The sequence below is a fragment of the Sceloporus undulatus genome, chromosome 2, assembly GCF_019175285.1.
Source record: "Sceloporus undulatus isolate JIND9_A2432 ecotype Alabama chromosome 2, SceUnd_v1.1, whole genome shotgun sequence".
Classification (NCBI taxonomy): domain Eukaryota; kingdom Metazoa; phylum Chordata; class Lepidosauria; order Squamata; family Phrynosomatidae; genus Sceloporus; species Sceloporus undulatus.
In genome coordinates, this window is record NC_056523.1 from 186,478,003 (window position 1) to 186,503,746 (window position 25,744).

Below are 25,744 nucleotides of genomic sequence, written 5' to 3' on the forward strand. Positions count from 1 at the left end.
TCTGAATCAACCCAAATTGATTCAGGACTCATCCAGATCCAAAGTGCATCCGTTTGATTTGAATGGCACTTGAAAGCAACTAACAATCCCTATATTTGACCTGATGTAGTTCCAGTTCAGAAAAGTACTCTGCATCTTTTTTGACCTGGTTTGGACAGAAAACCAAACATTATAAGCACAAATTTGCTCCCTTCCTCTCTTCTGAAGTGGCTGATACCAGCTTCCATTTTCAACAAACAACAATGTATTGTGGCAAGTTGTATACAGAGCTTGGTAATGTCATTTTTTTGAGCAGTAACCAACCAACTTAGTATGAAGTATGAAGTAGAATGCAATTGGTGTTTGTCCTTCCCGCCTGTATCTTTTCAGTACAGGTAACACAGTAGAAATGAGCATATCTACATTTCAGTAGATTGCTAGAGGTTCTTTGGAATAGATTTCCCTGCTGCATGAAGGGACTCAGTTGATATATGTTTCCAAACAAGTTTGAGTCTTTAGAAATATTCTCTAAAAATTGAAGTTTCATTGATTCATTCAGAAGACTTATTTCAAATATCAAAAGATCCTCAGGTTGCAAGTCTGCCTTCTTTATAATGCAGCTGGCAAGACCTGAGCAGAGTGGTTGATGATGGGGACTTGGGAGAGGAGGCCTCTCTCATTCATAGGATAACCATAATTCAGTGTCAACTAGATGTGAATAATGACAAAAAACCAGAATGTGATGTAGCAGTATCATACATTATTTTGATTGAGTAGAATAGTCAAAGTGTAGCATTACACTGATTTCTGTATTTCACTCTGTTATACACTCCCAGTACACTATTTCTGGCATTGGATGTCTGCAGTAATCTGAAAAAGGTTTCCTTAAAAGAACAGAAAAAAACCAGGAGGGGTTACTTTTCATTGCAAACATTTTTTGCAGTTAAGACTTTTAAAAAAACAATCTAATTTAGAACAAAATATATTTTCAAACCAAGTATTCTTCTTCTCAAAGTACAGTTGTCCCTCCGTTTTTGTGGGGGACCCATTCCAGACACACACCCTGCGAAAATGGAAATCCCCCTATATTCAAGCCCCATTGGCTTGAATGTTCCCCTTAATTTCTTGCCTGTGAAGGAGTGAGGGACGCGGACTTCAAGTCTGCAAAAACGGAGGGCCAGCTGTAGACACATAGGTTCTTACCCCAACAATGAAGATCAACCAGTTTATTATATAATTTTTATGTATTATAGCTCAGTTCTTCAGGACATGCAGTGCTAAGCAGGATTTCCAGTTGCAGCTGAGATTGTAGACAGTCAAGTTAGAGGAAGAATAAATGCCAAAAGAATTCTTGATGACAATTATGCTAGCAATATAACATAATTTTTATATTCTTATTTTATATAAGTTTGGGGCTTCTTTCCCCTAAACTGCCTTTAAATAGCATACCATTTGCTGTGGGTTTTTGGCTTCTCTTCCACTAATGGTGGCAGCTGCCTTTTCATTTGTGGTACCTGCAAATTGCTAAGTGCCACTGCTGTGGGCATGAGTCACTCTGAGATCAGATGAAGATGCCCAGCATCAATAGCTTGACTGGATGTCTTGTTCTTACCTCAGCAGTAGTGCTGGCTAACAAATGGGGACTATGTGGGAAGACAGTTGTCCATCATTGCTGGGGGAAGAGAGCCAACCTGCAAGGTAAGGGCCAATTTGGGAGAAATTTGGAGCCAGAATACTCTCGGGTGTAGCTCATAATATCCTTGGTCAATATCTTCAACTGCATCTTTCTACTTTTCACTTTTACAAATGCCACTTACCAAGACAGCATTCCCCCTTTGGTGGAAGCAACTTTCTTAGCACATTCAACGTCATCTTTGAGGTTGTCATCTAGAAACTCTGGGAGGGAAATTAACAAAGACATTCATGAAGGAAAAAAAGTCAATTTTCTGAGTAGGTCAGAATGGAGAAGCTGCTAGTATATCATCTATCCCATTGCCGCCAGAGGTTCCCTTCTTGAACTAGCCAAGGTGGTCTTGGCAGTGGTCTAGAGATCCTTCAGTCTTGTGCTTATAGAGGGGATTCTTAGCGAGGGTGGCATTTTGACAGTGGCTCAAGATTTCATGGCAACAGGAAAGATGAAGTTACGTGGAAGATGTGTGTGTGTGTGTGTGTGTGTGTGTGTGTGTGGTTAATGTTTTATGTATATGATATATATTTGATGATAATTCTAATTTTTATAAGAGTATGGAAATGTGAGAAAAATAATGATAATACAGTGGTGCCTCGGGTTACGAAAGTAATTCGTTCCGCGGCCGCTTTCGTAACCCGAAAAGCCTTCGTAAGCCGAATTGCCATAGGCGCTAATGGGGAAAAGCCGCGATTCCGTGCGAAAAAGCCGAAAAAAGCACCAAAAGTTTTTTCGTAACCCGAAAAAACATTCGTAACCCGGAACAATGTTTTCCTATGGGATTTTTTCGTATCCCGAAAATTTCGTAACCTGGGTATTTCGTATCCCGAGGTACCACTGTAATAATAATAAGATTTAATGGCAACCAGGGGGCTAGTACCCTATGTCTCCTGGAAACACTAAGCAGCGCCTAAACAAACTTCTGCAGTTCCTGCTGACCTTAATTTAAATGCAAATTGCCTTGTCAGTAAATTAAAAATTGGCTGACATCCTGTTGGTGACATACACAGGCATAAGTCTCACTTATATTTGCCTGTGTCTTTTTATGGTCTCTGTGGAGAGAGGTATTCATTGATTCTCTTGCACAACAAACCCTAACCATTGGAGTCACTGTTCTCCTGCCAGCCCATTTCAACTTGACCATATCATGGCTGGGAGAGAGTTTGAAGTGATTGAGAAGTGTTTGATTATGTTTTGATAGCTTGGTGTCATCCCCAAGATCTCTGAAGTAATACCAGAAGGTCATAGAAGATGCTTTGATCATTGTGTGCCAGGTTACTGGGAAATAGCTAGATGCTTCTCAGTTGGCTCTTGCCCTGGCTACTATATGGCCATATTGGGAGAAGGGACATGGGAAAAAGATTAATTCTGTATGCTAGGAGTGCTTAGAAAGAACAGAATCCTTCCCAGCAGAATGTTATGTCCCAAAGAACTTGTGTGAAAACTAAGAAAAACTAGAGAAACTAACAAAAATTTCCTAAGTCTATTTTAAACAACAACAACATGCTGCTCCCTATGGATCGAGTCAGGGAACAGCAATATATTAAAATACAAAAACAGATTGGGCACATAACACTAATTTTAAAAGCACATAACAATAGTTTTAAAACACATAACATCAGTTAAAATAGCATATAAATCCAGTACATATTAAAAATCAATTCATATTTTTAAACTCAACTAAAAAAATCATCTGGATAGGACTGCTGGAAGAGGCAGTCCTATCCAATTGTTTTGAGTGACTGATGTAACTATCTCATTGAGGACCTGATTGTTTTAGGTGGCTCATATGGGAGAAAGTGATCCCATAGGTAATCTGGATCCAAACTATGTAGATCTTTAAAAGTATCAACCAACACTTTGTAACTTGCCTGGAAAATAATTGGCAGCCAGTGGAATGATTTAAATATTGGCAATATTTCATAAGGCAAATATATAAAGCAGTCACTTACTTTCACAGTCTATTTTACATAGGTTCATTGAGAGATGCCTCTCATTAGTGCACCATACTCGGCCACTGAGGTAAAATACTCCATAATATGGGTGACCCTGTGTGAACTCATAGTGACTTGTGTCATACTGAGTGGCAAACAAGACCAAGCACATCCCTGCAAGGAGAGCACAAACTGAACATTGAACATGCATAATGTGTTTTGTTTTCTAACAGCTCAAACATAGATTTTGAAGTCAGAAAGCTGCATTTTTAAAAATTACTCATCTTTTAGGCCCAGTCAAAATTTAAATATTTAGCATCGTGACACTGACAACTTCAATATGCAGGCCGAAATCATGGTGGTAAGTCCCAGTAACAGTTGCTGTTGTGTGGCTTCAAGTTGTTTCCAGTTTGTGTCAACCTATCATTGCAAGATTTGTTCAAATGGGGATTGCCTTTGCCATTTTCTGAGGCTGAGAGAGTGTGGCTTCCCCAAGTAGGTTTCCATTGCTGAGCCGGGATTTGAACCATGCTGGCTTTTCAGCTATAGTAGACCCATTCAATCAATTGTTGAATTGGAAATCAACACATAGTAATGGGCCTTCTCTAGTCAGAACTTTTCAGTACAATTTAAGCTCCAGACTTTCATATCCCAGGCAAATTTGGACTCACAGTCTTAATGAAAGCCATATTTTCACAGCTCTTGAAGTGTATTGTTAGAAGAAACATACCTCTTCATGTGAATCCTCACATTTTATGGAGAGAAATCTCAGAGAAATAAATTTACAGAAAACATTTGTGCATTTCAGGGAAATCACTGCACACAACAATGCATATTTCACAATGAAAACAGTTAATATAAGCACAGTTGTTGTTTTAAAGAACATATGTGCCTTAGTCAGAATGTGTACATTAGGTAAGATACATAAAAACATGCACAATAGGATTTCCAGAGTGAAAACCGGAGAGGGCTCTATACCTTTAATGATAGTATAAAAGAGAGAATTTCAGCAAGGGTTGCTTGTTACATGGCCGTGTGACAAACAACACCTTCTAAAACAAAGTTAAGGTAAAGGAGTCCAGTTTCAACTTTGGCAGCCATAATTACACTAGGGAACATGAATTTCAAAGTGCATAGATATCCATGTAAAAATCCATCACAAAGTCTTACAACATGTTATGAATGAGAAGATAATGCAAGTGGAGGTTACAGAGAGATGGAAAAGAAATCAAGATAAGGATATTGCCATTTCCCTGCGTGGATTCACCATCTCATTCACAAACTGTTGGCTGGGAATGATAATTTCACTCTGTTTCAGGGACTGTGAGGTGATCCTTGGGTGTTGTCAGGAGAAAGGTAGCCTCTGCAGTTGCAGTGGGGGAAGCTTCTCCATCCCCCCCCCCCCGAGTGTATTAAAACCCTTAAAGGCACCAGATCTCATTTGATCTTGGAAGATCATGGCATGTATCTTCATGGAAGACCACAAATGAACCCATTTGTGGTAGGAGGCTAAAATTTGACTCTTGTGCCTTCTATAGTTGCCCATCCCAGTGTAAATATTCCAAAAAGTGTCTAAAAATTGCTGGGTCCTCCCTTAAGCATTTTGTATTTCTGCGCCCAATTTTGGATCTATGGGTTCATTAGACCTATTTTCAAAATGTGGAAGACTTGCAAATAGTCATGGAACCCCCTCTGTAACATTGTGGAAGAACAAGAAGTAGTATTTAAATTCAGCAGTAACAAGAAATAATTAAGCTCTATACAAGAGAGCATGTCCAGAGTGAGTCCAGAGGGGAGTGTCCAAAATGGCGAAGGGTCTGGAAACTATACCTTATGAGGAGAGACTTAGAGAACTGGGTTTGTTTAGCCTGAAGAAGAGATGGTTAAGAGTTCCTGCATGGCTGGGGGTTGGGCTGGATGGCCCCTGTGGTCCCCTCCAACTCAATGATTCTATGTTTCTATGACCTATGAATAAATTGTCAATATAGCAACAAAAATAGTTTTCTGAAAAAACAACAGTTAAATATAGGACAATGAACTCCACTCAAGAAAAAAATGCTGAAGAAAAGATGTCTAAATGAATACTAGAACAGAAAAGAAGCTGCAAATAGCCAATAGAAAGAACTCACAGTGTCCTATGCCAATGCCATTATAACCATCAAGTCCATGTTTCAGAAGTTCTTCATATAGTTCACATTTTGTATATTTTATAGCTTCATTCACTTCAAGGAGAAGGTAGAGAAAGCCAAGATCCAGAGCCTTCATCATGGCAGGTTCCTAGAAAGGGTTGTGCCTGAGTCCTGGGTTTTTATAGCGTGTGATTTTTAGACTAGGAGCTGCCTGTTCTCATTACAAGTAGTGACCCTATGTCATCCAGAGAGGGCTCACAGGCTGTCCAGTTGCAGTAGCTTAAAGCTGGTGCTTCTGTAAAGGTATTTCCAGGGCAGTGGCATCTGTTAGTGGGGCAGTGAATCCAGCCTGGGTTTTTATCTGAAATTTTAAAGAGCTGTCCAAGGTGATCAACTTGTTTGGACGATAAGGTTCTGTACCTTCAACATCATCTTTAAAGTGTGGAAGAAAATCTGGAGTGAATTCCCCACTCCATTGACACATAAGCCACCAGTTGCCATTGGCAGAGGATCCCCATCACTAAAACCAAAAGAGTATTATTGTTCAGCTAAAATTCAATAACAGATTCTCATGAGAAAAACCATAAGAAGAGTATGGATAGCCTCCTGTTAGAGACATTAGCACATATAAGTTTCCCTTGTGCATGCAGCTGTCATACTTTGGTTGCTGTGTGAGTTGGTATTCTTATGGTTTTCCCCATGTCCAAAGCTGCTCAGCCCATCTTTTAAACCCTTGAAGCTGCCCTACATGACTATTTCATGCTTCATGAGGAGCAGAGAGGACTACAGAAATGTCTCTCCATAGCCAGATGTGAAATGATGACATTAGCATTGTGATCCACTGGGGTCCTCCAGGAATTGCAGCTCTGCTGTAATCATTTTGCATCTGGCATCTGGGACATATCTTGCCTGCTTTCCATGAAACATGGAATGGGCATGCAGGAAAGCTTCCAGTTTTTCAGTGTGGCTCAGCCTAGTGCATGTTTGAATGTGGATATTTGCGCTACCCTGAGGGGAGGTTGGATTGCAGCTTGTAAATGAGAGACAACTTCATCTGGCTCTCCAGTACAATTTTTAAGAATGAAGGAGCATGAAAGCCTTGTCTGGTAGCACTGCAAGATTCAGGGCAGCTCCACAACTCAACACTGATAGAAATCTTTGTTGATAAAGCCAGCCAGCCAAACAGCTGGCTATGAAATAAATATTTGCACCCCTCAGCTTATCATTTTGGCCTATTAATTGACCATTGATGGGAAGTGTGAAATCCACTTGCTCTATCAGCTGAAAGTGCATTATAAGTGTTATCCATATTTCCTGCAGAAATTGCAATGTGTGTTACTGTGGCTCTGCCCTCTGGACTCAAGGCAGAGTTTCTTGTGAAAAACCTTGGTCCAGAATACTCCTAGTTATTGACCATTTGAAGCCATTCACCACCACTCTTTCCACAGCCATGGAATGGTGTTCTGTCAGATATTTTGCCCAATAAATATGAATATTAGACTTTGATGCATAAGACAAGAAAGCTGTCTGTTACCCAAGTCAGCACAAATTGTTAAGGGTTCATAGTGGACATGCTATGGCTATTGGTGGCCTGGATCCTTGTCCAGAGGATCTTGTTCTAAAGGTTCCTTCCCTCCTTCCTGCTAGCAAGGAGATGTTAGCACTGACAGAAGGCAGTCAGTGGTTAACTGTCTTGTTTACAGACAAAAACAGTTTCAATTGAATTATTGCCATCATTTCTACTTGGAGGAAACGAAAACATCTTTCTCTTTGCTGTACACTCCTAGCTTCCTAAGGAGAGGTCCATGGCTTTGGAGGAGCTGTAGAAGCCAATCAAGGAGGGATTTTTATTGCTTCCATGACAGGACATAGTTAAAATCAGGGAGAGGTGGAAGAATTGAGTAAAACTCCTTGGGGAGAAACAAATACAGGTAAGATGATCTTTGCCTTCATTTGAGCTTTGCGGGCAAAACGCTTCAGGTATAAGGGTCATGGGTTATTTTACAGTTATAACCATTGGATACCACTCCAAACTTCCATGGCTCCTTCCTTGGCATCCTGGGGTTTGCAATTTGGTGAGGAACTTGCCTCCTCTAGTTTACTTCATCTCAACATCATCGTTAGAGATCCTGGTCAGAGAATTCTAAGAGAATTAATCAAATTGCAAAGCCCATGATTTCATAAGAGGTATCCATAGCAATTAAAGTGGTATCAAAGTACTGTAAATGTGTAGTGTGGATGCATCCTAGGACTCTTCATGCACATAGAAGCACACTGATTAAGAGTTTCAGGGAGGAGTCTGTTTATGAGATTCTCAAGGCAATATTTGGATTTCTGGAAATGGCATATAGTGTGCATGCATGTACTCCCCCCCACACACTCCACATATTTTTCTCTAGTCTGCATCAGCTTCTTGTGTTTTGAGATATAGGTTTCTTTAGTTCCCCAAGGTGCAGTTTCTGTGTTAAATGTAGTGGGAGGACAGCAGGCCATGGTGTTCCTCCAAAATTTAGGGTACATACAGAAATGCCATTTCCCCCTTTATCTGGCAAAGTAATTTCCATTTACTTTCTAAAAACAGCAAGCAGATATGATGACATTCCACACCAATCTGCTTTCATCACAGCCCACAGTAAACCCCGGGGGAGGAAGCATAGCTTGTTCTCATAAAGAAAGATATCCACTTTCACCCTCAGAAATCAGGGTCAGTTAAAATGAAACTCATTTGCCTAGGAGGACTTGGGCCAGGCCTTATGTAAGCATACCTGTCACCCTTGCACGCTTTCCAACTACCATTTTCTATTCCAGAGTGTCTCAGATATGTAGGTCTAGAGCATTTAAAAAAAAAAAAGTTATTGAACACAAATAACACAATAATATGTGCACACACACACACACACACACACAACCATACAAAAATTAGAAACAAAACAAAACAACAATCTTACCATAAAACACACATGCACGCACGCGCGCACGCGCACACACACACACACACCCTCTAATAAAACCTACTAAACATGACTGACTTCCTCTCCTTCCAAAACCAATGCCTGTATCCCCCTATTACTTCACTTTCTTTAATTCTTAACACACACAGTTTCTATGATATTAGCAAACTCCATTCATTTTGCAACACCTAAAACTGATAACTGACCCTAGTAAGAAGACATGTAAGAAATAAACATTTCCCATAGTTTCTTGTGGGTCTTTCGGGCTATGTGGCCATGTTCTAGCAGAGTTTATTCATGACCTTTCTCCAGCATCTGTGGCTGGCATCTTCAGAGAAGCCAGCCTCTGAAGATGCCAGCCACAGATGCTAGTGAAACGGCAGGAATAAACTCTGCTAGAACATGGCCACATAGCCTGAAAGACCCACAAGAAACTATGGATGCTGGCCATGAAAGCCTTTGACTCCACAAATATTTCCCAGTTTTATTAAAGAAAAATTCAAGGATTTCTGAGACTTCCAGTTGGCCATGGCAGCTCAACTGAATATCTCCTGAGAAGCTCCCATGAGATACCCTCCATATGGGGCAAAAAACACAGCCAAGAGATGTAATGGTGGGTTAAATCTTGTCCCTGGAGTGGAAGGAGCAGAGGGGCTCCCAGAGACTTGTTCCTGACTTCACCCTTCTATTCTAAATGTCTTCGGGGTGGAGAAGGGGAAAGAAAAACAAAAAGATGGTGGACCAAGCAGAGGAAGTTGAAAGCAAGAACCATCGCTGTGTGTGTCTGAAACCATGAATCAGCTTAAGAGCCACCGCCAACTTTTTAAAGTAACTTTTTATTTTCTTTTGAAGTTCATGGGGAAAAAAATGGAAACATAGCAGTGCCTTGGGACAAGAACTATCTTCGATAACCAATTCTAAAACTATTTAAATTGCCAGAAACTGAAAGTAATAAACTGTAAGTAAACACTTATTAAGAGCAACATTTCCTAATGGAGGGGAAAAATGCTTTTAACAGCTCAGAAGTGTATGACTCACATTAAAAGAGAAGAATGAAGGAGAAATATAATGAGCTAATGGCCTATTTCCTTTAAAATCTAAATATTTGCAGAATTCATTTTTCTTTCTGTTCATTTATAAGCCTGTTGTATTAGGACACAAGAAAAGAGTAAAGTGAAGTAAAGAGTAAAGAGTAGTAAAGAAGACAAATAAAGATATAAGGTAAAGCTGGATTTAAGATATCTGTATAAAAGGCTGAGTTTAAACCTAACATTTTGGATTATTAAGTACTTGCTCATATAAACACTGAACCAAGGAAGTGAATAGAGTCTGAATTGTTATGGAATCTTAATGGAAGATGAGATATGCTATACGAAGTCAATGAACAAAGACGTTAATAAATTAATTAATGGAAATGACAGTTTTTTGTGGGATTTTTCAGGCTATGTGTCCGTGTTCTGGAAGAATTTATTCCTGACATTTTGCCTGCATCTGTGGCTGGCATCTTCAGAGATTGGTGGCATGAAGGTGTGTGGGGTATATATATTGTGTGACAGTTATTTGTACAAATATTGATTTTAAGTGAATGAATTATGAATGAATTGTGTCTGAAAGGATGAAGCTCTCAAGCCAACTGATGCTGGCACACCGGGGAACTCCCTTATACAGGGCAGCATGACAAGAGTGAAGCTTTCACTTGGGATCCTCTGGACTCACCTACCAGACAATGAATTCAAATCCCTGCCACTGTAAGTCACACAGCACTCTCTTCAGATTGGAAGTTAAAGCGGCCAGTCACAGAACAACATCTCCTCCCCTCCTCTAATCCTTCCTTTCTGTTTGGTGTTTACGTTTAGAGGCAGGATAGACAATGTGTGGCTTTTCAGATGTAGATGGGCTGCAACTGCCATCATCCTTAGTCAGCAGAAGACATGGTAAAGAATGATGTGTTCTGCAGTCCAGTAACATCTACAGGGTCACTAGTTGCTCACTCTAGATGTATAGAAAGCTTGCAGGAGATTACAGATCTGTAAAAGATTGTACCAAAACAACAACAACAACAACAAAATGTTAAAAGTCTTCCTGAGAGTCTAAGCATTTGGAAGACTTTGGAGCCAGCCTCCTTTGCTCTGGACTTTCCTGGATCTGACGTCTCCAGCCAGAAGCCATCTTCGCTTGAATTCCTTCCTTTTTTTGTGATGAAAGCACAGGCCTTCCAAAAAGACAACTTAGATAATAACGATTGACCATAGTTCGAGTGCAGTATTTCTTATAGACTGGCCTAAAGGGGCAGGAGAGGGGAGGGAATAGTAAGATTATATTGTATGTAATTAAACAGAATTATAGATTATATTTCATATTGCAAACATCTTCCATTTCTGAAAAAGAAAAGTCATTGATGACTTTTTTGCTTTTAAATAATAAAGATGAAAGTGTTTCAGCTATTTTAATTGTGTCAGTTTCAGTCAAGGCAATTTGAATTACACCACTGGGCTGCAGGAGGGCAGGGGGAGAGGGAGGAATAGGCCATCCTTCCTTGTTAGACCCATAGAAGGGACAGATAGCTGAGTGTTTTATGCCTCTGTACAGTCACCACCAGAATTTTATGGTGTTTTATTGTAATTGTAAGAATAGTTATGGAGGAAAAGACAGCTGAATGTTTTATAACCCTCATTCTTCAGGAATTTATCAGGATTAATTCTGCTTCTTTGTGAGGGGAGACCTCACTGAAATGTCTTGCTTTCTACAGGGGAACAAAAGAGTACAGCGCGCCCGCGTCATACGCAGGCGCACCTTATGCGGCTTGAGCATACGCGCTCAAGCCGCGGGGTGGAAGGGGCGGCGTGTCCCATTCAATTGAATGGGTGCACGTGCCTGTTGCGGCCTGCATGTTGCCGTGCCACCGTGCACGAGCCCTATTGTTTACAATGGGGCTTGAGCATAGGCGGAATTCACCTTACGCGGAGGGATCCAGAATGGATCCCCGCGTAAGGCGAGGGCCCACTGTAATATAATTCTCTGTTCAGTTTAGGGATGGGAAGAATAAAGGGAGAAATTTACATCAGTATGCTAAAAGTGACATAAGACTGCAGCTGCCATCAGCTCAACTTAATAAAATGTCTCTAGTCACTGATGGATTCATTGGCTACAAAAGCTAAAGTATTACCAGAACAGTATGCTAAAGATTGCTTTTAGCAGTCTCCTCAATGAATTCCCCAGGGCTATTGATGATTTTCATCACTCTAGGGCAGGGGTGAACAACTGGTGGAAGCTGAGAGTCTATAGGGTAGATAGTGTTTCAATCAGTTTCCTTTGAGCTTGAGGAATGTCTAAGAGTAAACATGATAATGCTTCAAAGTAGCTAACACTCAAATCTTTCTCCCTCTTTCTCACATTTGGGGAATTTGGCGTAGGTGGACCTAATCCTTTGTCACCCTGTGGAACCAATTCAGGCTGAATCCCTGGCACCTACAAATTTTGCCAGAAACGATCTCTTGAGACAAGTGGGTCACCTTTTGGTACAGCAATCAGGGTCTGGCCACAGTGTGTGTGGAGAGAGTTACAGCCTCCATTTACACTAGGATCACAATAGGAATTGGGTCTTCTGTGCTTGAGAGAGACATAGCTGCATTTTAAATATAATGAAATTTAAATTATTTTTGTTGTAAGTTGCTTTGTTACAATGTTTCAGAAAATAAATGTTTTTTGTTATGTTACCTTATATCCAAGACAGTATAACCACAATTCTGCTATTTACAAAGTAAAGTAAAATATAATCAAGTTTAATCGAAAATCCAACAAGTTAATTCTCTCTGTCTCACATGATTTTTCCTTTTAATCTTTTCACAAGAGAATGGCATCACTGGCATGTAATACACACACAGGATTATCTGTGAGGGGATGCCTCTTTTCACCCCAAAGAAATGGGGTTGAACATCAAAGCTTATCAATTTCATTTGATTTGGTTAAATAACGGTTTTTGCCCCACCTCTGTCATTGTTTTGCCTTCATTCTTAGAAGTAGGGCGGCTGATGCCACTCACCAAGCTCTCATGTCCAATGTGCTTGCGACAACTTTCTTAACGCACAATGCATCATCTGTGACATCATCATCCAGAAACACTGTGAAGGAAGTTAATAGAGAACAAATCCCAAGGATATATAAAAGAAAGATAAGGAAAGGAGTGTCAATGAAAAAGAGTAAAGTGGCTTTTTTAAAAATATATTCTTTATTGATTTATAAAATCTTTAAAACAAAACAGTAAAAGAAAAACAGATTATATACAAAAATTCAAAGCAGTATATTATAATTCAATGAGTTAAAAAACCCACCAATATTATATCCTTTCCTTTCTTCTTCCTTCTCTTGGGTTTTTCTGTTAATATGCACTACATTATGATCACCAGATAATATAAACTATATAAAAATATTTATGAGTAAACTAAACATAATAATACTTCAAATATCAAGAAGTATCTATAGTCATAACATGATTATAAAGTCCATCTATTTTTATTGCATTATTTATTTTATATCTATTTTTATAATTTCACTTACTCCAGTCCAATCGTGGCTTTCAGTTACCACGGGGAGAGTATATTCAAATCTCTCATATCTGGAATTAGGATCAGTGACTTACTTGGCATACAATTTAATGGCTTTCTGATTTGATAATTGTTAATTATTCTCCTTTTCAGCTTCCAAAGGCAAAGACAAAAGTAAACCACTCACTATCGCAGGATATGTTGCATCTGTTTGGAGATTTATGTCTCCCATTATCACACCATTCAAGGCCACTCAGCTGGAATATCCCATAGCGTGGAATGCCTTTTGTATTCTCATAGTAAAATGTGTCAAGATTACTTGAATAATCAGCTGCACAGACATCTACCAGAGAAGTAGAGAGTGACAATCAGATACACATCATAGCTTGACAGGTTGAGTCTTAAAATCCCAAAATCCAAAATATTCCAAAAACAAAAACTTTTTTTCATGGGTGGCTGAGATAGTGACATCTTTGTTTTCTGTTGGTTCAGTGCACACAAACTTTGTTTCATTCACAAAACAATTGAAAATATTAAATTCAGTTACCTTCAAGCTATGTTTGTAAGGTGTATATGAAACATAAATGAATTTTGTGTTTAGACTTGGCTCAAATCTCCAAGGTATCTCATATATGCATATATATGCAAATACAGGCATTCCAAGATCTGAAAAAGTCTGATATCCAAAATACTTTTTGTCCCAAGCATAAGGGAGACTTAGCCTATATTTCCTAAAATCATTTCTAAAACATTGAAATAGGATTAAAAAAAAATGTACTCAAATATCAACATCAGTTTCAGTTTAAATACAATCAAAATGCTTATTTTAACCATCCATAGTCTTTAAGAACATTCATAAGTCTAAAATTGAATCTTTCTTTTTCCACCATTGTAAAAATAGCACACAGTATATACAAACAGCTAATAACTCTCCAAACATCTTTGGAGTTTCTAATGTATTTCAGATTTCTCATTGCTTTCTTTGAATCTTTCTAGTCCGATAAATACAGAATTCCCTTTTTTAAAAATGTTTTTTCCCATATTATTTGAGAGTGGTCACCAACATCAGTGAAATATTATAACTTTAAAAAAAACTAAACAAGAAAAGATAAATATACTGAATATCACTTTGTTCAATAAAGAGTAGAGAAACCACATGCCCAACCAAACTGAATTAAGTTCATCCTAATCATGGGCAGAAATTTTGTACTTAATAGATGGTACTCACATTGTTCTGCGTAGATTCTTCTATAAGGGTCCATCCCTAGAAATTTCAGTGTGTAATAGAGGTCGCAAACATCATATATTTTGGACTTATTTGTTACAATGAAAAGGTAGAAAAAGACAAGATTAACAATTTTCATTCTCTGGGAAGTGGTGCCTGCAGAGTGCCAAGGGTTTCTGTGTCCCTGGGTGTCCTACTCCAGGTTGTAAGAAGATTGCCCAGTGACCATTCTCTTAGCAAGTGTTATTTTTAAGTCACCAGTGAGATCTTAAGAACTGACAAACTGTGATAGCAAATGGCTGGCACTTTCACAAGTGACAGTGATCATGCAAAAGCCTTTCATAACGTAACACTGATCCTGTCATTATTCTGTCACTGAAGTGGCATTGCATTAACACAAACTTCTGTTAATGCAAAATGCCAGGTAATGCCACTTCAATGATGGGACAATGACAGGATCAGCGTGACTTCATATGAAAGTCTTTCATGTGATCACTGTCACTTGGACTTCCAAACAAGATATGTATGGATAAGAACGACATCATCTGAAAGTCCTTCCCATGATCGCACAGGAACGATAGGACAGGGATGGGGCATCATTGTAATAATCTCCTTAGATCTCACCTCCAACATATCTTATTATGTATTTGCAAATATTCAAAAATCTGAAAAACTCCAAAATACAAAACACTTCTGGTCCAAAGCATTTTGGATAAGGGAAACTCAACCTGTAATGTAAAATATCAGTTGAACATTTAAAAACACAGCTTAGATATCCAGGAAAAGGGGGCAGGCAAATTCACCAAGGGAATGTGAACATAGGAAATATAAAAGTCATAGGTGTGACCATTCTTCACTTTCTCACTCTCTGCAATGCTAGAAATGTGGAGAATCAAGGAAAATATCATTTGGCCTCCTGTTTAGTAATAATAATAATAATAATAATAATAATTTGTTTTATTTATATACCGCTATTCCAAAGATCATAGCGGTGAACAGCAAGTAAGCTAATTAGCAAGTAAGCTAATTATATAGTCATAAAAAGGTAAAGGCAGATGACTATCTAGTCATAACCGACTGTAGGGGGAAGTGCTCACCTCCGTTTCTAAGCCAAAGAGCCAGCATTGTTTGCTCTACTAGTCATGTGGCCAGCATGACTGTACCGAACGCTGTTACCTTCTACTTGCATTTGCATGGTTGGCAGAAGCTGGGACTAGTGAGAGGCGCTCACCCCATCACGCAGCACTTGGGCCTCAAACTGCCAATCTTCAGATCTTTCGATCATCAGAATTGGTGTCTTAACCACCACATCCCATAGTTACATAGTCATAATTTACTTCTATCACAATTTTCTTTTACAGTTATCACACATTCAGTGACCAAAGGTCACCCCCAAGCCTGCCTGACCAGCTTTCTGTCGGCCAGTATATTAAGTTTCGGTGAGGCCAACTCCTGGTGCAGTGTGGGTAAAAATCACCCAGCTACAGCCAAATCAATGTACAGAGTATAAAAACAAGCTATTGGTATTGGCACTGCACTGACCATTTTTCACACTTAAAAGAAACAATCACAGACAGTTGATTCATCCAAAGACCTGGAGGTTTTTATCTTCAGTTACAATAGGTACAATATAATACAGCATACATAAATACACACTCCTCTCTGACTTTCAATCAACTTCAATGTCTGTTTCATCACTACAAACTAAAACACAGTAGCTGACAGCAATAATCTGCTGCTCCAATAATAGCTCACAACCAACCGAACGTTCCAGTTGTCAATTCTCAACTGTCAATTGTCATCTGACATGTAACCAGTCTCCTGATCCACTAATATAGAATGTTGGCTATGAGTTATAAGTCAGTCAATAAAAACATTTTTCTGTTGTTTAAGGTATATTACACCAACACTTTCTTTCAGCAGGTGGAATGTGCTGCAACAGACATCTGCAGGTGAGCTACAGAAAGACAGCTGCATGCATCTTCACTCATCTTTCCCTCAATAAGCACAGACGTAGCTCTGTTGGGGAGGGATGAACTGCTGAAAAGGATGGTTTTGGGAGGTAGCGCCAGGAGACAGTGCTATAGAGGTATCTCTGGAACTATATCTCCTGATACAGGATGTCAGCTTTCAGGGGAAGCAGAATTCTTCTTCGGTGGTATTCATTTATCCCTCCCCCAACATAGCTACATCCACACATGTATCTACAGAAATCTGGGACATCCAAATGAGCACTGGGTTCCAAATGCCTTTTCAAAGGGTAAAATACTCTGAGAAAGTTGTGTGAGTGATATCCACACTCAGCATAGTTGTTGAGGACAAACAGCTATTTCACCTGTCATAAAATTATTACGGTTTTGGTTATTTGTGGTTAAATTAGTTTAGCAGCAGCAGCATCAACACAATTTACTCCACAGGTATTTGGTAAAAACAACTAGATCTGAGCTTCTGGCAAATAAACAGAATACATTGATAGGTAAAAAGAAACTTAGGCCCTATACAGACCGGCAGAAAGTGCCAGCCTGTGGGCGGAGTCAGGGCTTAGTGTCCTCATGCTGGATGCCCTAAGCCCACCCCCAGGGTGCTATTTTGGTGAGCACTGGTACACACAGTGTGTGACATCATGACGCACTTCCGTGCTGCATCCAAATGATGCAGCACCAAAGAGGCATCATAAAGCCGCACTGCTGTGGCTATGGAGCCCCTTGGAGGAAGCAAAAAGGAGCTGCTTTTTGCTTCTCCTTTTTGCACCCTCCAGAGGCTGGATCAGGGCCATGGCATGACGTTGCTCAGTTCTAATTTGGCCAGTAATGGGGCGTTCTGTATAGCCCCTTATTTTATTGCTACATCTAGGCTCTACAAAAAGAACTAATCAGTCGAGAAAACTATTCTTCGTAGAAGAGTCCCTAGAGCTGACTCTCATGTGTGTGATAAGAAGAAAAACATCCTTAAGTGATACAGCCTGGTTTTGCGTCCATGCTTGGTGAGAGCAGAGAGAGGGAGAGGACAGAGAACAAAGGGCCATAAACTTTACTGACTCCCAGAAAAGGGAGGGGTATGGGAAGTGACCTCTTCAGAAGCAACACTGACCAAAAGACCATAGAGATATAGATCAGTGTTCCTCCATAGAAGGCACCCCCCTTCTCAAGGAAAGAAACACAGATCTACAAATTAAGCATTGGTGCTAATACTCCAACATCACCCTCTCATGCTAGAGCAAATAATTAGCACAATTTTATCCTTGATGCAGAATTCTCCCCTGTTTTTCAAAGTCCCGAAATGTTCTTGGGGAAACTGTCAATGGAGAAATATTCCATGTGGGCAGAAGAAGAGCATGAACCAGCTATAAGCAGGAGGGAGAACTGAGACATTAGCTCCCACCAAGACCACCCTTAGTGCACATGGACTGCGGGTCGATCCTGAATCTGTGTGGAAAGAAAGTTATCCTTGATCATGGGACTCTCCTCCCCTCACAACAGATTGATCCCTGGCCATTCAATATGCAACAACACGGTCTCAAATTACATAGCAAATGCTGCAGGTGGGGCTGTGTGTTGTGAGTATGACTGGGTTCACACTTCCTCCTCTCTGCTGCTGCCTCTGAGGAGTGCACTCACAGCATGTGCAACAGGGAACTCCTGATCTCATGGTGATGGGCAGCCATTATGATATTTATGTGAATTTGGTGGTTCCTGCATGATTTGAGATTTTGTGGGAATCTGGAGATCTCATAAAACTTGAGGCAGCCATATATCTAGCTTTGTGCTGGCTTGGAAGCAGTAGGATAAAAGGTTCTCAGGAGGGCGCCAATTGAATGTCAAGATGTATGCCTACAATACAAGTACTTTGTAGATATGGATACCAACCTCAAAGGTTTCTCTTCTCATTTATTCTTCGCAGAAGATTGTCTGGAACGCTGTTTAAAAGAAACCCTTGGGAAATGAATAACTGAGGATTTTCTTTCTAGCCCTAGGTAGCACCTAGGTATTGTTTATACAGAGACTTCTATTCTTCTCCTTTTATACATTATTCAGGGCAAATTAAATCTGCTGAAAATCACAGTGCCATAACATACAACAAAAAAGATAGCAAAAATAATCAGTAATGCAGCATGGCTCCGGCATAAAAGAGTTGATTCTTAGTTGCCAAAAGTCTTCCTCAGTACAGAATTTACAGGATCACAGAAGCGTAGGCTTGGAAGGTACTCCAAGGATCCTCTAAACCAAATTCCTGCCACTACAGCAGGCGTTGGCAACCTATGGCCCGCGGGCCTGATCCAGCCCATAGGCACCATAGGAGTGGCCCTAGGCTGGCCCTGCTGCTGATTGCCGCCGCTGGCGCGCTCCTTCCCCACCCTTCTGGGCCAGCCTCTGCCCTCCCAGAGCGGCGGGGAAAGCGCTGGGGCCAGTGGCGCTCCCCTTCCCCTGCCCCTCTGGGCCGGCCTCTGCCCTCCCAGAGGGGCGGGGAAAACGCTGGGGTGTCCTCCTTCCCCCTGCCCTGTGGGAAAGCCTTGGCCCTCCCACAGGGCGGGGAGAGGCAGTGGGGCCACGGGCCTGGGGAGAAGGAGTTGGGGGTCCCCCTCGTCCCTCTCCCCAAGCCCGCGATTACTCCACAGCCGCAGGCCTGGGGAGAAGGAGGCGGGGGTCTGCAGGGGAAGAGGAGGAGGAGGAGGAGGGAGGAAGGAAGGAGCAGGAGGAGGAGGGAGGGAGGGAAGGAGGGAGGAGGAAGGAGGAAGAAGAGGAGGAAGAAGGAGGAAGGAAGGAGCAGGAGGAGGAGGAGGAGGAAGAAGAAGACATGCACTCTTTCTGCAGGTGAGACAATGTGACTTTCCAAAGTGCATTTCTGTGTATTTTCAGTGCTTTCAATGCTAAAAGGTCTGCTTTGACAATGAGAGTGGTGATGATGATGATGATGATGATGATGATGATGATGATGATGATGATGATATGTCAGTTTGTGGGACATGCACTCTTTCTGCAGGTGAGACAGTGTGACTTTCCAAAGTGCATTTCTGTGTATTTTCAGTGCTTTTAATGCTAAAAGGTCTGCTTTGACAATGAGAGTGGTTTCGGCCATCCCCTCCGGCCAAAAGGGCCCCTTGGAGCCCGTTCGGCCGAAGGAAGGGGCCAAGGAAGAGAGGGCAGGCACACGCCTCCTCCTCCCCGCGGGGCTTTGGCAGCCCTGAGGTGTCCTTCAGAGGACACCTCAGGCCTGGCAAAGCCCCGAGGACAGGAGCAGGGGCCGCGCCCCTGTTGCTCCTGCCCCTCATGGGCCCTTACTGGTTCTCTAAGAGGCAGCTGGGGGCCAAGGAAGGGCAGGAGGAGCAGGCGCGCACCTGTCACCCCTCTCCCAATTCCCCTCCTCCCACTTCTAGCTGTCTCTCAGACAGCTGGAGGTCGGGAAAGGGAGCAGAGAAAGCCCCGTTCCCAGAAGGTGGAAGCTCCGCCGCCGGCATGTGGCCACGCCCCCAGAGGGTGGAAGCTCCACCCACAGCACGCGGCCCCGACCCCGGGGGGTGGAAGCTCCCCCGCTGCTTCAGCCCCCCAGTTGTCTGAGGGATAGCAACCTTGCCCCGGCTCAAAAAGATTGCCTACCCCTGCACTACAGGAATCCACAGCTGACCAAGCAAACTCAGTTTACCATCTCCAAGAAACAATTGTGTGCGTAATATCTATGTTTGCAAGTAAACAAAAGTTCAAAAGTATCTCCCTCTTGGGACCATGGTATTTTGAGTAACAGATTGGTGCTGTAGCTACTGCTAGGTGCTGTAGGCTGCATTTAGAGGAAGGAATTGAAAAACCATCTCTGAGGATTCCTTGCCTTAAAAAAATTCTGTGAAATTCATGGGGTCACCATGAGTTGACAGGTGACCTGAAGGGGCATGCAGAACGATGTCTCTGACATGTCGCACAGCCCTTCTAATGAACTGCAATAATACATATTAGGAAAACTTGTGTGGTGTCCCTTTGCACAATGGGAGACCCTGCTGCATAATGAGACACTGTGTGAGAGACCCCAATATGCAATGGGACCCACTGTTGTGCAATGCGATCTGTGGCACTATGGTGGTTTCACTTGCACTGTAAGCCCAGAGATGTGGCTATGTCTGTGCGCCCCTCCTGAGAATATGAACATTGCGCAATGGTGCAGTTCAATCTTACATAATCCTGAGAAGGTTCATCATGATCTAGCTCCCTAACAAGATGCTAAATACAGTGTTTCAGGGGGAAAATACAGGTTTCGATTGGGAGACTTTGGATTTTGCAGCAGGGGAAACATTAATATTTTTGAGAAATACCTAGTTTCTAGTTCTGACTGTCACGGTCAGTGAGGGCCTGCATTGGAACAGACCATAAACCTCTGCCTAAGTGGAAATATGCCCCCTCTCCCTTCTTATCCCCCACAACCTACAAAATCCCTTTCTCCCCCCCCCCCCATCCAACAATTTAGTGGCTAGTTCAGGGCAGCAGAGGATTCTCTGTCTGTGTCCCAATAGTAGGATACCCATCAGCTTCTGACACCTAGGAGATCCTGGAAGATGCATTTGCTGTTGTATATTCAGCTATAAGAATGTAGCCACACATTTTTCTACCACCTCTTGCTCTCCATTGGGGAGCCCACTGGCTTGAGTCTTGTGGTACTTGGGGTCATCGCATGAGGCAGGTATTGAATTTCTTCTTCCACAATGACCAAAAATAGGGCATACTCTAACGCTACAAGAATCACTAACAGAATGCTAGCCAGTGTGTTTAAGAGACACAAAGGTATCTGGTTTTCCAAGATGTATTTCGGGGTGGGCGGGATCTCTTACAATAAAAGGGAGGATTGGCAACCATTGTGTACTTCAGAGCATTAATGATGGGCTACTTGTTCTTTCTTTTTCCAGACATTGATTGCAGGTGCCTTCATCTTTTTAAATATAAGAATATTGTGTTATTTCCTGAGAAATCTACTTTCATTGCCTCCCACAGGACATGCAAGTGGGATGACTTGTAATTTGTTCTCATTAAAATTAAAAAAAAGAAGAAGAAAAGAAATGAGAAAGAAATACTCATTTTTCATGTTTGACTTCTTTTAAATGAGGCGTTTAATTTTTATCTGCATGTGATTTTAATTCCAGTGGAGAACAGATTTCGGAAAGACAGAAGCAGTGTTGCTTTAGGGAGGTCAAATTCACAGTTGAATTAATCTACTTAGTATTTACATCACTATGTATCTGTTAAATCATAATCTAATAAAAACACAACCATAAACCTTTTCTTGCCTTTAGATCAGTACTTCTTAACTGAGGGAGATGGCAGGTGATGTCCAGAGGCTGATAGACTTCGCCTCCTAAAACCTGAGCCAAAATAGCCAAGGATCAGAGATCTTGGGAGATAAAATTCAACCATCCAACATCTGGAGCCTCTATGGCTGAGAACCATTGCTTTATTTGTATTTTTTGAATCTGTCTTGAACCCAAGAACAGAGATACCTAACATCCTGAGTATCATCTAAGGCTATGGCTGGCTGTCTGGTCTATCAATCAATTTATCTCAACTTTTTTGAGACTTCCTCTTTTCATGGTAGAGAAAACCACCATACAATATGTTACCAGAATTCCTTTAATCCATTTTTTGATATGCTACCTGACAGTGATAATCCTTAAAAAAACATAATAAAATTAATTTATTTATTGGAATTAAGGACCCCACTTGTACAAAATTAAACAAAAAACCAAAGGAAGAGGAAAATGGATTTTAACTTGGTCTGGCAGGATGGCCATACTTAAATTGGTGATTTTACCTAGGACTACTTACCCTTTTCAGACTATTTCCAGAAGTATAATTTATTGAATTTTGTCTTTCTCCTCACACCTGATCTGTGACATGGACAAATGGTTACAATGTGTAAGAGGAAAGATCTTGGTTTCCTTCCTTTATAATGCAATTCAACACCACTTTTACTGCCATGGCTCCATCCTACATTTATCATGGGATTTGTAGTTTTCTGAGACACCAGCACTCTGGCAGAGAAGGATGACGACCTTGTAAAACTACAAATCCTAGGATTCCTTAGGACAGAGCTACAGCATTTAAAGTGGTATCAACCTGTGTGATTACTGCAGTGTAGATACCTATGTAAATCTGTTTCAGTATAAAATGGAAATGGGGGAAGGGAGAGGATGGAATCTAGCAGCACCTTTAAGATTTTTAAAATTTAGCATGAGCTTTTGTGGCTTTCACTTCACTTCTTCATATGCATTTTCAGAGTACAGTGGACCCTTGTTATACGCTGGGGTTTGGTTCCAAGATCCTCCATGTATAACAAAATCCGTGGATGCTCAAATCCCATTAAATATAATGACATAGCAAAATGGTGTCCCTTATAAAAAATGGAAAATCAAGGTTTGATATTTGAAATTTATACTTTTTTTGAACATTTTCAAACCGTGTATAAAAAAATCCGTGTATAAGAAAAGCCGACTGTATAATATTCAGGCCATATATATAATTGTGCATGTAAGATCAAAGTATTACTGGTTACATAAATATCCAGATGGGCTGTAAACCATCAAAGGCCTGAGAAAGATGATACAGATCTGCCAAGAAGCTAACCTGTTCAGCTTATGGCTTCAAAGCATCACATTCTGCATATCTGAAAGCTAGTTTGGAAGGAGTGGGAGACTTTTCTGAGGAGGATTATTTTGTTATGAATGCAACTGTGATAAGAACCAGCCTATTAATATATCCTTGCTGAGATCCTATTATAGCACAGTGTACTAAAATATCTCCACAGGTGGAACTACAGTCGGCCCTTCATATACACTGATTTCTTATACATGGATTCAAGCATCCACGGTTTGAAAATGTTTTTTAAAAAGTATAAATTTCAAATATCAAACCTTAATTTTCCATTTTTTATAAAGGGCACCATTTTGTTATGTCATTATATTTAATGGGACTTGAGCATCCACATATTTTCTTATCCACAGGGGATCTTGGAGCCAAACCCCAGCGTATAACGCTCAACGCTGCCCCTTTGAGCCCTGGAAGCAGGCCATGGAAGCCACACAGCGCGGCCTGAGCACGGAGCAAAAAGAGGCTTCCTTTTGTGGCATAGAAGGGGAGCCATAACTGCTGAGGTGCAGTGTTATGATGCCCCTTGTGCACAGTGCTGTTTGGGCCCTGCAAATGAGGGATGTCATTGTGGTGCACACTGTGTAAACTGGCACGGATCAAGATGGTGCCGCGGGGGAGGAAAAAGGGCTTCAAGCATGTAAATGTTCAGCCCTTCTTCACCCCTAGAACGCAGTCAGGCCATCACTAAGTATTGGTCTGTACTGCTTCACAGTCACAAGTACCTCCCAGCTGAGCACTACCAACAACCCAACAGATGCCACAACTGTTAAAGGGTAGGAGGGGAAACAACACACACAAGCAAAAATACAGAGGACAGGAAAAATAGAAAGGATTTTAAAAAAAGGACATGTTATCAGTCAGAAAATATTATTTCATTTATATCTTGCTTTTCCTCCAGTGATCTCAAAACAGAATCCATGGCTATCCTCCCTCTACTTTATCCAAACAGCAACCTTGTGAAGTTGGTTAGGCTGAGATAACCTCCCAATGCATTTCACAAATCAGAGGGGATTTAACCCTTGATCACCCAGATCCCAGTCCAATATGCTTACTACTGGAAGCAGCAGGATATTCCTTCTTTAGGAGACTGGCAAACATGTATGTGGCACCCTGATAAGGAATTGTAGTCAAAAGCAAAAGCAGGAACCAGTTTGAAAAGACAAGCGAAGAGACCCAGACTCACAATTGTAGTCTTGGCCTGCTTTAATTATATGGTTTCTGAAGAAATGTAAAACACATGGTGTAAAACACATGAAAAGATGAGCAAGAAGTAATGGCCATCATTTATTAACCTGTATGTGTAATGGATTCTGTATTCCCTTCCTGGATAATATGTGAAACCATTTATCCCTTTGGAAGAAATATTTGCATCGAGAAGAAATATAGGCGAGAACAAAGATGTTACAGTACTTCTTGTGGTGTGGCCTAAAGGGGCAAGGAAAAGAGAACAGGTGAGTCAATGAAACTTTATGTACACACACTATTCTATTCTATTCTATTCTATTCTATTCTTGCATGAGACACATAGCCTTCTCTCTCAGAGAGCTTGGGTGTCACAACAAATTACAAGTCCCAGAATTCCTAGCATTCAGCCATGGCCATTAAAGCAGAACACCCTGGATTATCTCTGCAGTGTGGGCTCAGCCTCAGTTTAAAAAGTAGATGTATTCCTGGACATTATTTCTTGAAAGGACATTTTTATACCAGACGCAGAAATTATATTGGGGGGGGGGGGGGTCCGAGTTCTTACACCACAATAAATAAATGGATTACTGTAATGTGCTCTACATAGGGCTGCCTTTGAAAAATGCTCAGAAACTTCAGTTGACCCAAAGAGCTGCAGCCAAGTTGTTAACTGGAGCTGGCTGTAGGGAGCACACAACAACTGACTTGTTGCAATAGCTCCATTGGCTGCCAGTCTGTTTCTGGGCACTTCAGAGTCCTGGTTTTGACCTATAAAACCCTATACAGCTTGGGTTCAGGTTATTTGAAGGATTGTATCTCCCTTTATGAACCCACTAGAGTGTTGAGATCTTCAAGAGAGGACCTTCTCTCTATCCCACCACATCTCAGGCTTGTTTGTTGGGAACAAGAGAGAGTGCCTTCTTGGTGGCTGCTCCCAGACTCTTGAACTCGCTCCATAGAGCAGCCAGGATGGGCCCACCCCAGCTCTCCTTTTGGTGGCAGATAAAAACATTTTTGTTCCATCAGGCTTTTTCAAATGGAGAAGAGTTGGGCTTTAAAAGATGTTTGGATTTTAAAATTTCTATCAAGTTTCTAACATATTTTACACTTTAAAGTATGACTGTTTTAACTTAAAATTGTTTAATCATTTTTTAAAGGTTATATTTGTACATTTGAATGTTTTTGTATTGTTTTTAAATTGTATTGTTTTAAATTTGCTGTTCACCACCTTGAGTCCCTGTAGTGGGAGAAAGGCATGATATAATAAAGAAATAAAGAAGAGCAGTTCAATATTTTTAAGCAAAGTTTTGTCCAAAACTTTCTCCAAAACAATGCACACATGGGAAATGACATGTCAGCTAAGTCACTTGCATAAATAAACAATGTTTCCAATCTTCTAGAAGCCACTTGAAAGCTTCTTCTAAAATGCATTCAGAGATTCTTTCTTTCTTTCTTTCTTTCTTTCTTTCTTTCTTTCTTTCTTTCTTTC

General features: G+C 40.9%; 2 protein-coding genes and 1 long non-coding RNA gene across 3 annotated transcripts in view; 1 reads left to right on the forward strand and 2 right to left on the reverse strand.

Moving 5' to 3' along the window:
- Nucleotides 1-793: 793 nt before the first annotated feature.
- Nucleotides 794-5,865, reverse strand: LOC121922259 (lysozyme C, milk isozyme-like). Its single transcript, XM_042451466.1, has 4 exons — nucleotides 5,730-5,865; nucleotides 3,619-3,774; nucleotides 1,797-1,875; nucleotides 794-863 (listed from the first exon to the last, which is right to left on the reverse strand). Exons 1-4 carry the CDS (start codon nucleotides 5,863-5,865, stop codon nucleotides 794-796), a joined length of 441 nt encoding a protein of 146 aa, XP_042307400.1.
- A 1,672-nt stretch (nucleotides 5,866-7,537) lies between these two features.
- LOC121924183 lies at nucleotides 7,538-10,158 on the forward strand. The gene is made up of 3 exons (XR_006102540.1): nucleotides 7,538-7,660; nucleotides 9,533-9,638; nucleotides 10,122-10,158. It is a non-coding gene; the product is annotated as an uncharacterized LOC121924183 (long non-coding RNA).
- A 400-nt stretch (nucleotides 10,159-10,558) lies between these two features.
- LOC121924182 (lysozyme C, milk isozyme-like) overlaps nucleotides 10,559-25,744 on the reverse strand; it is an 18,212-nt gene continuing 3,026 nt past the window's right edge. The window contains exons 2-5 of the mRNA XM_042455366.1: nucleotides 24,363-24,495; nucleotides 13,412-13,567; nucleotides 12,723-12,801; nucleotides 10,559-10,961 (exon numbers count right to left, since the gene is read on the reverse strand). Coding sequence (XP_042311300.1) covers nucleotides 10,751-10,961; nucleotides 12,723-12,801; nucleotides 13,412-13,567; nucleotides 24,363-24,414 — 498 coding nt within the window. The 5' untranslated portion in view covers nucleotides 24,415-24,495 and the 3' untranslated portion in view covers nucleotides 10,559-10,750. The remainder of the gene's footprint in view (nucleotides 10,962-12,722; nucleotides 12,802-13,411; nucleotides 13,568-24,362; nucleotides 24,496-25,744) is intronic.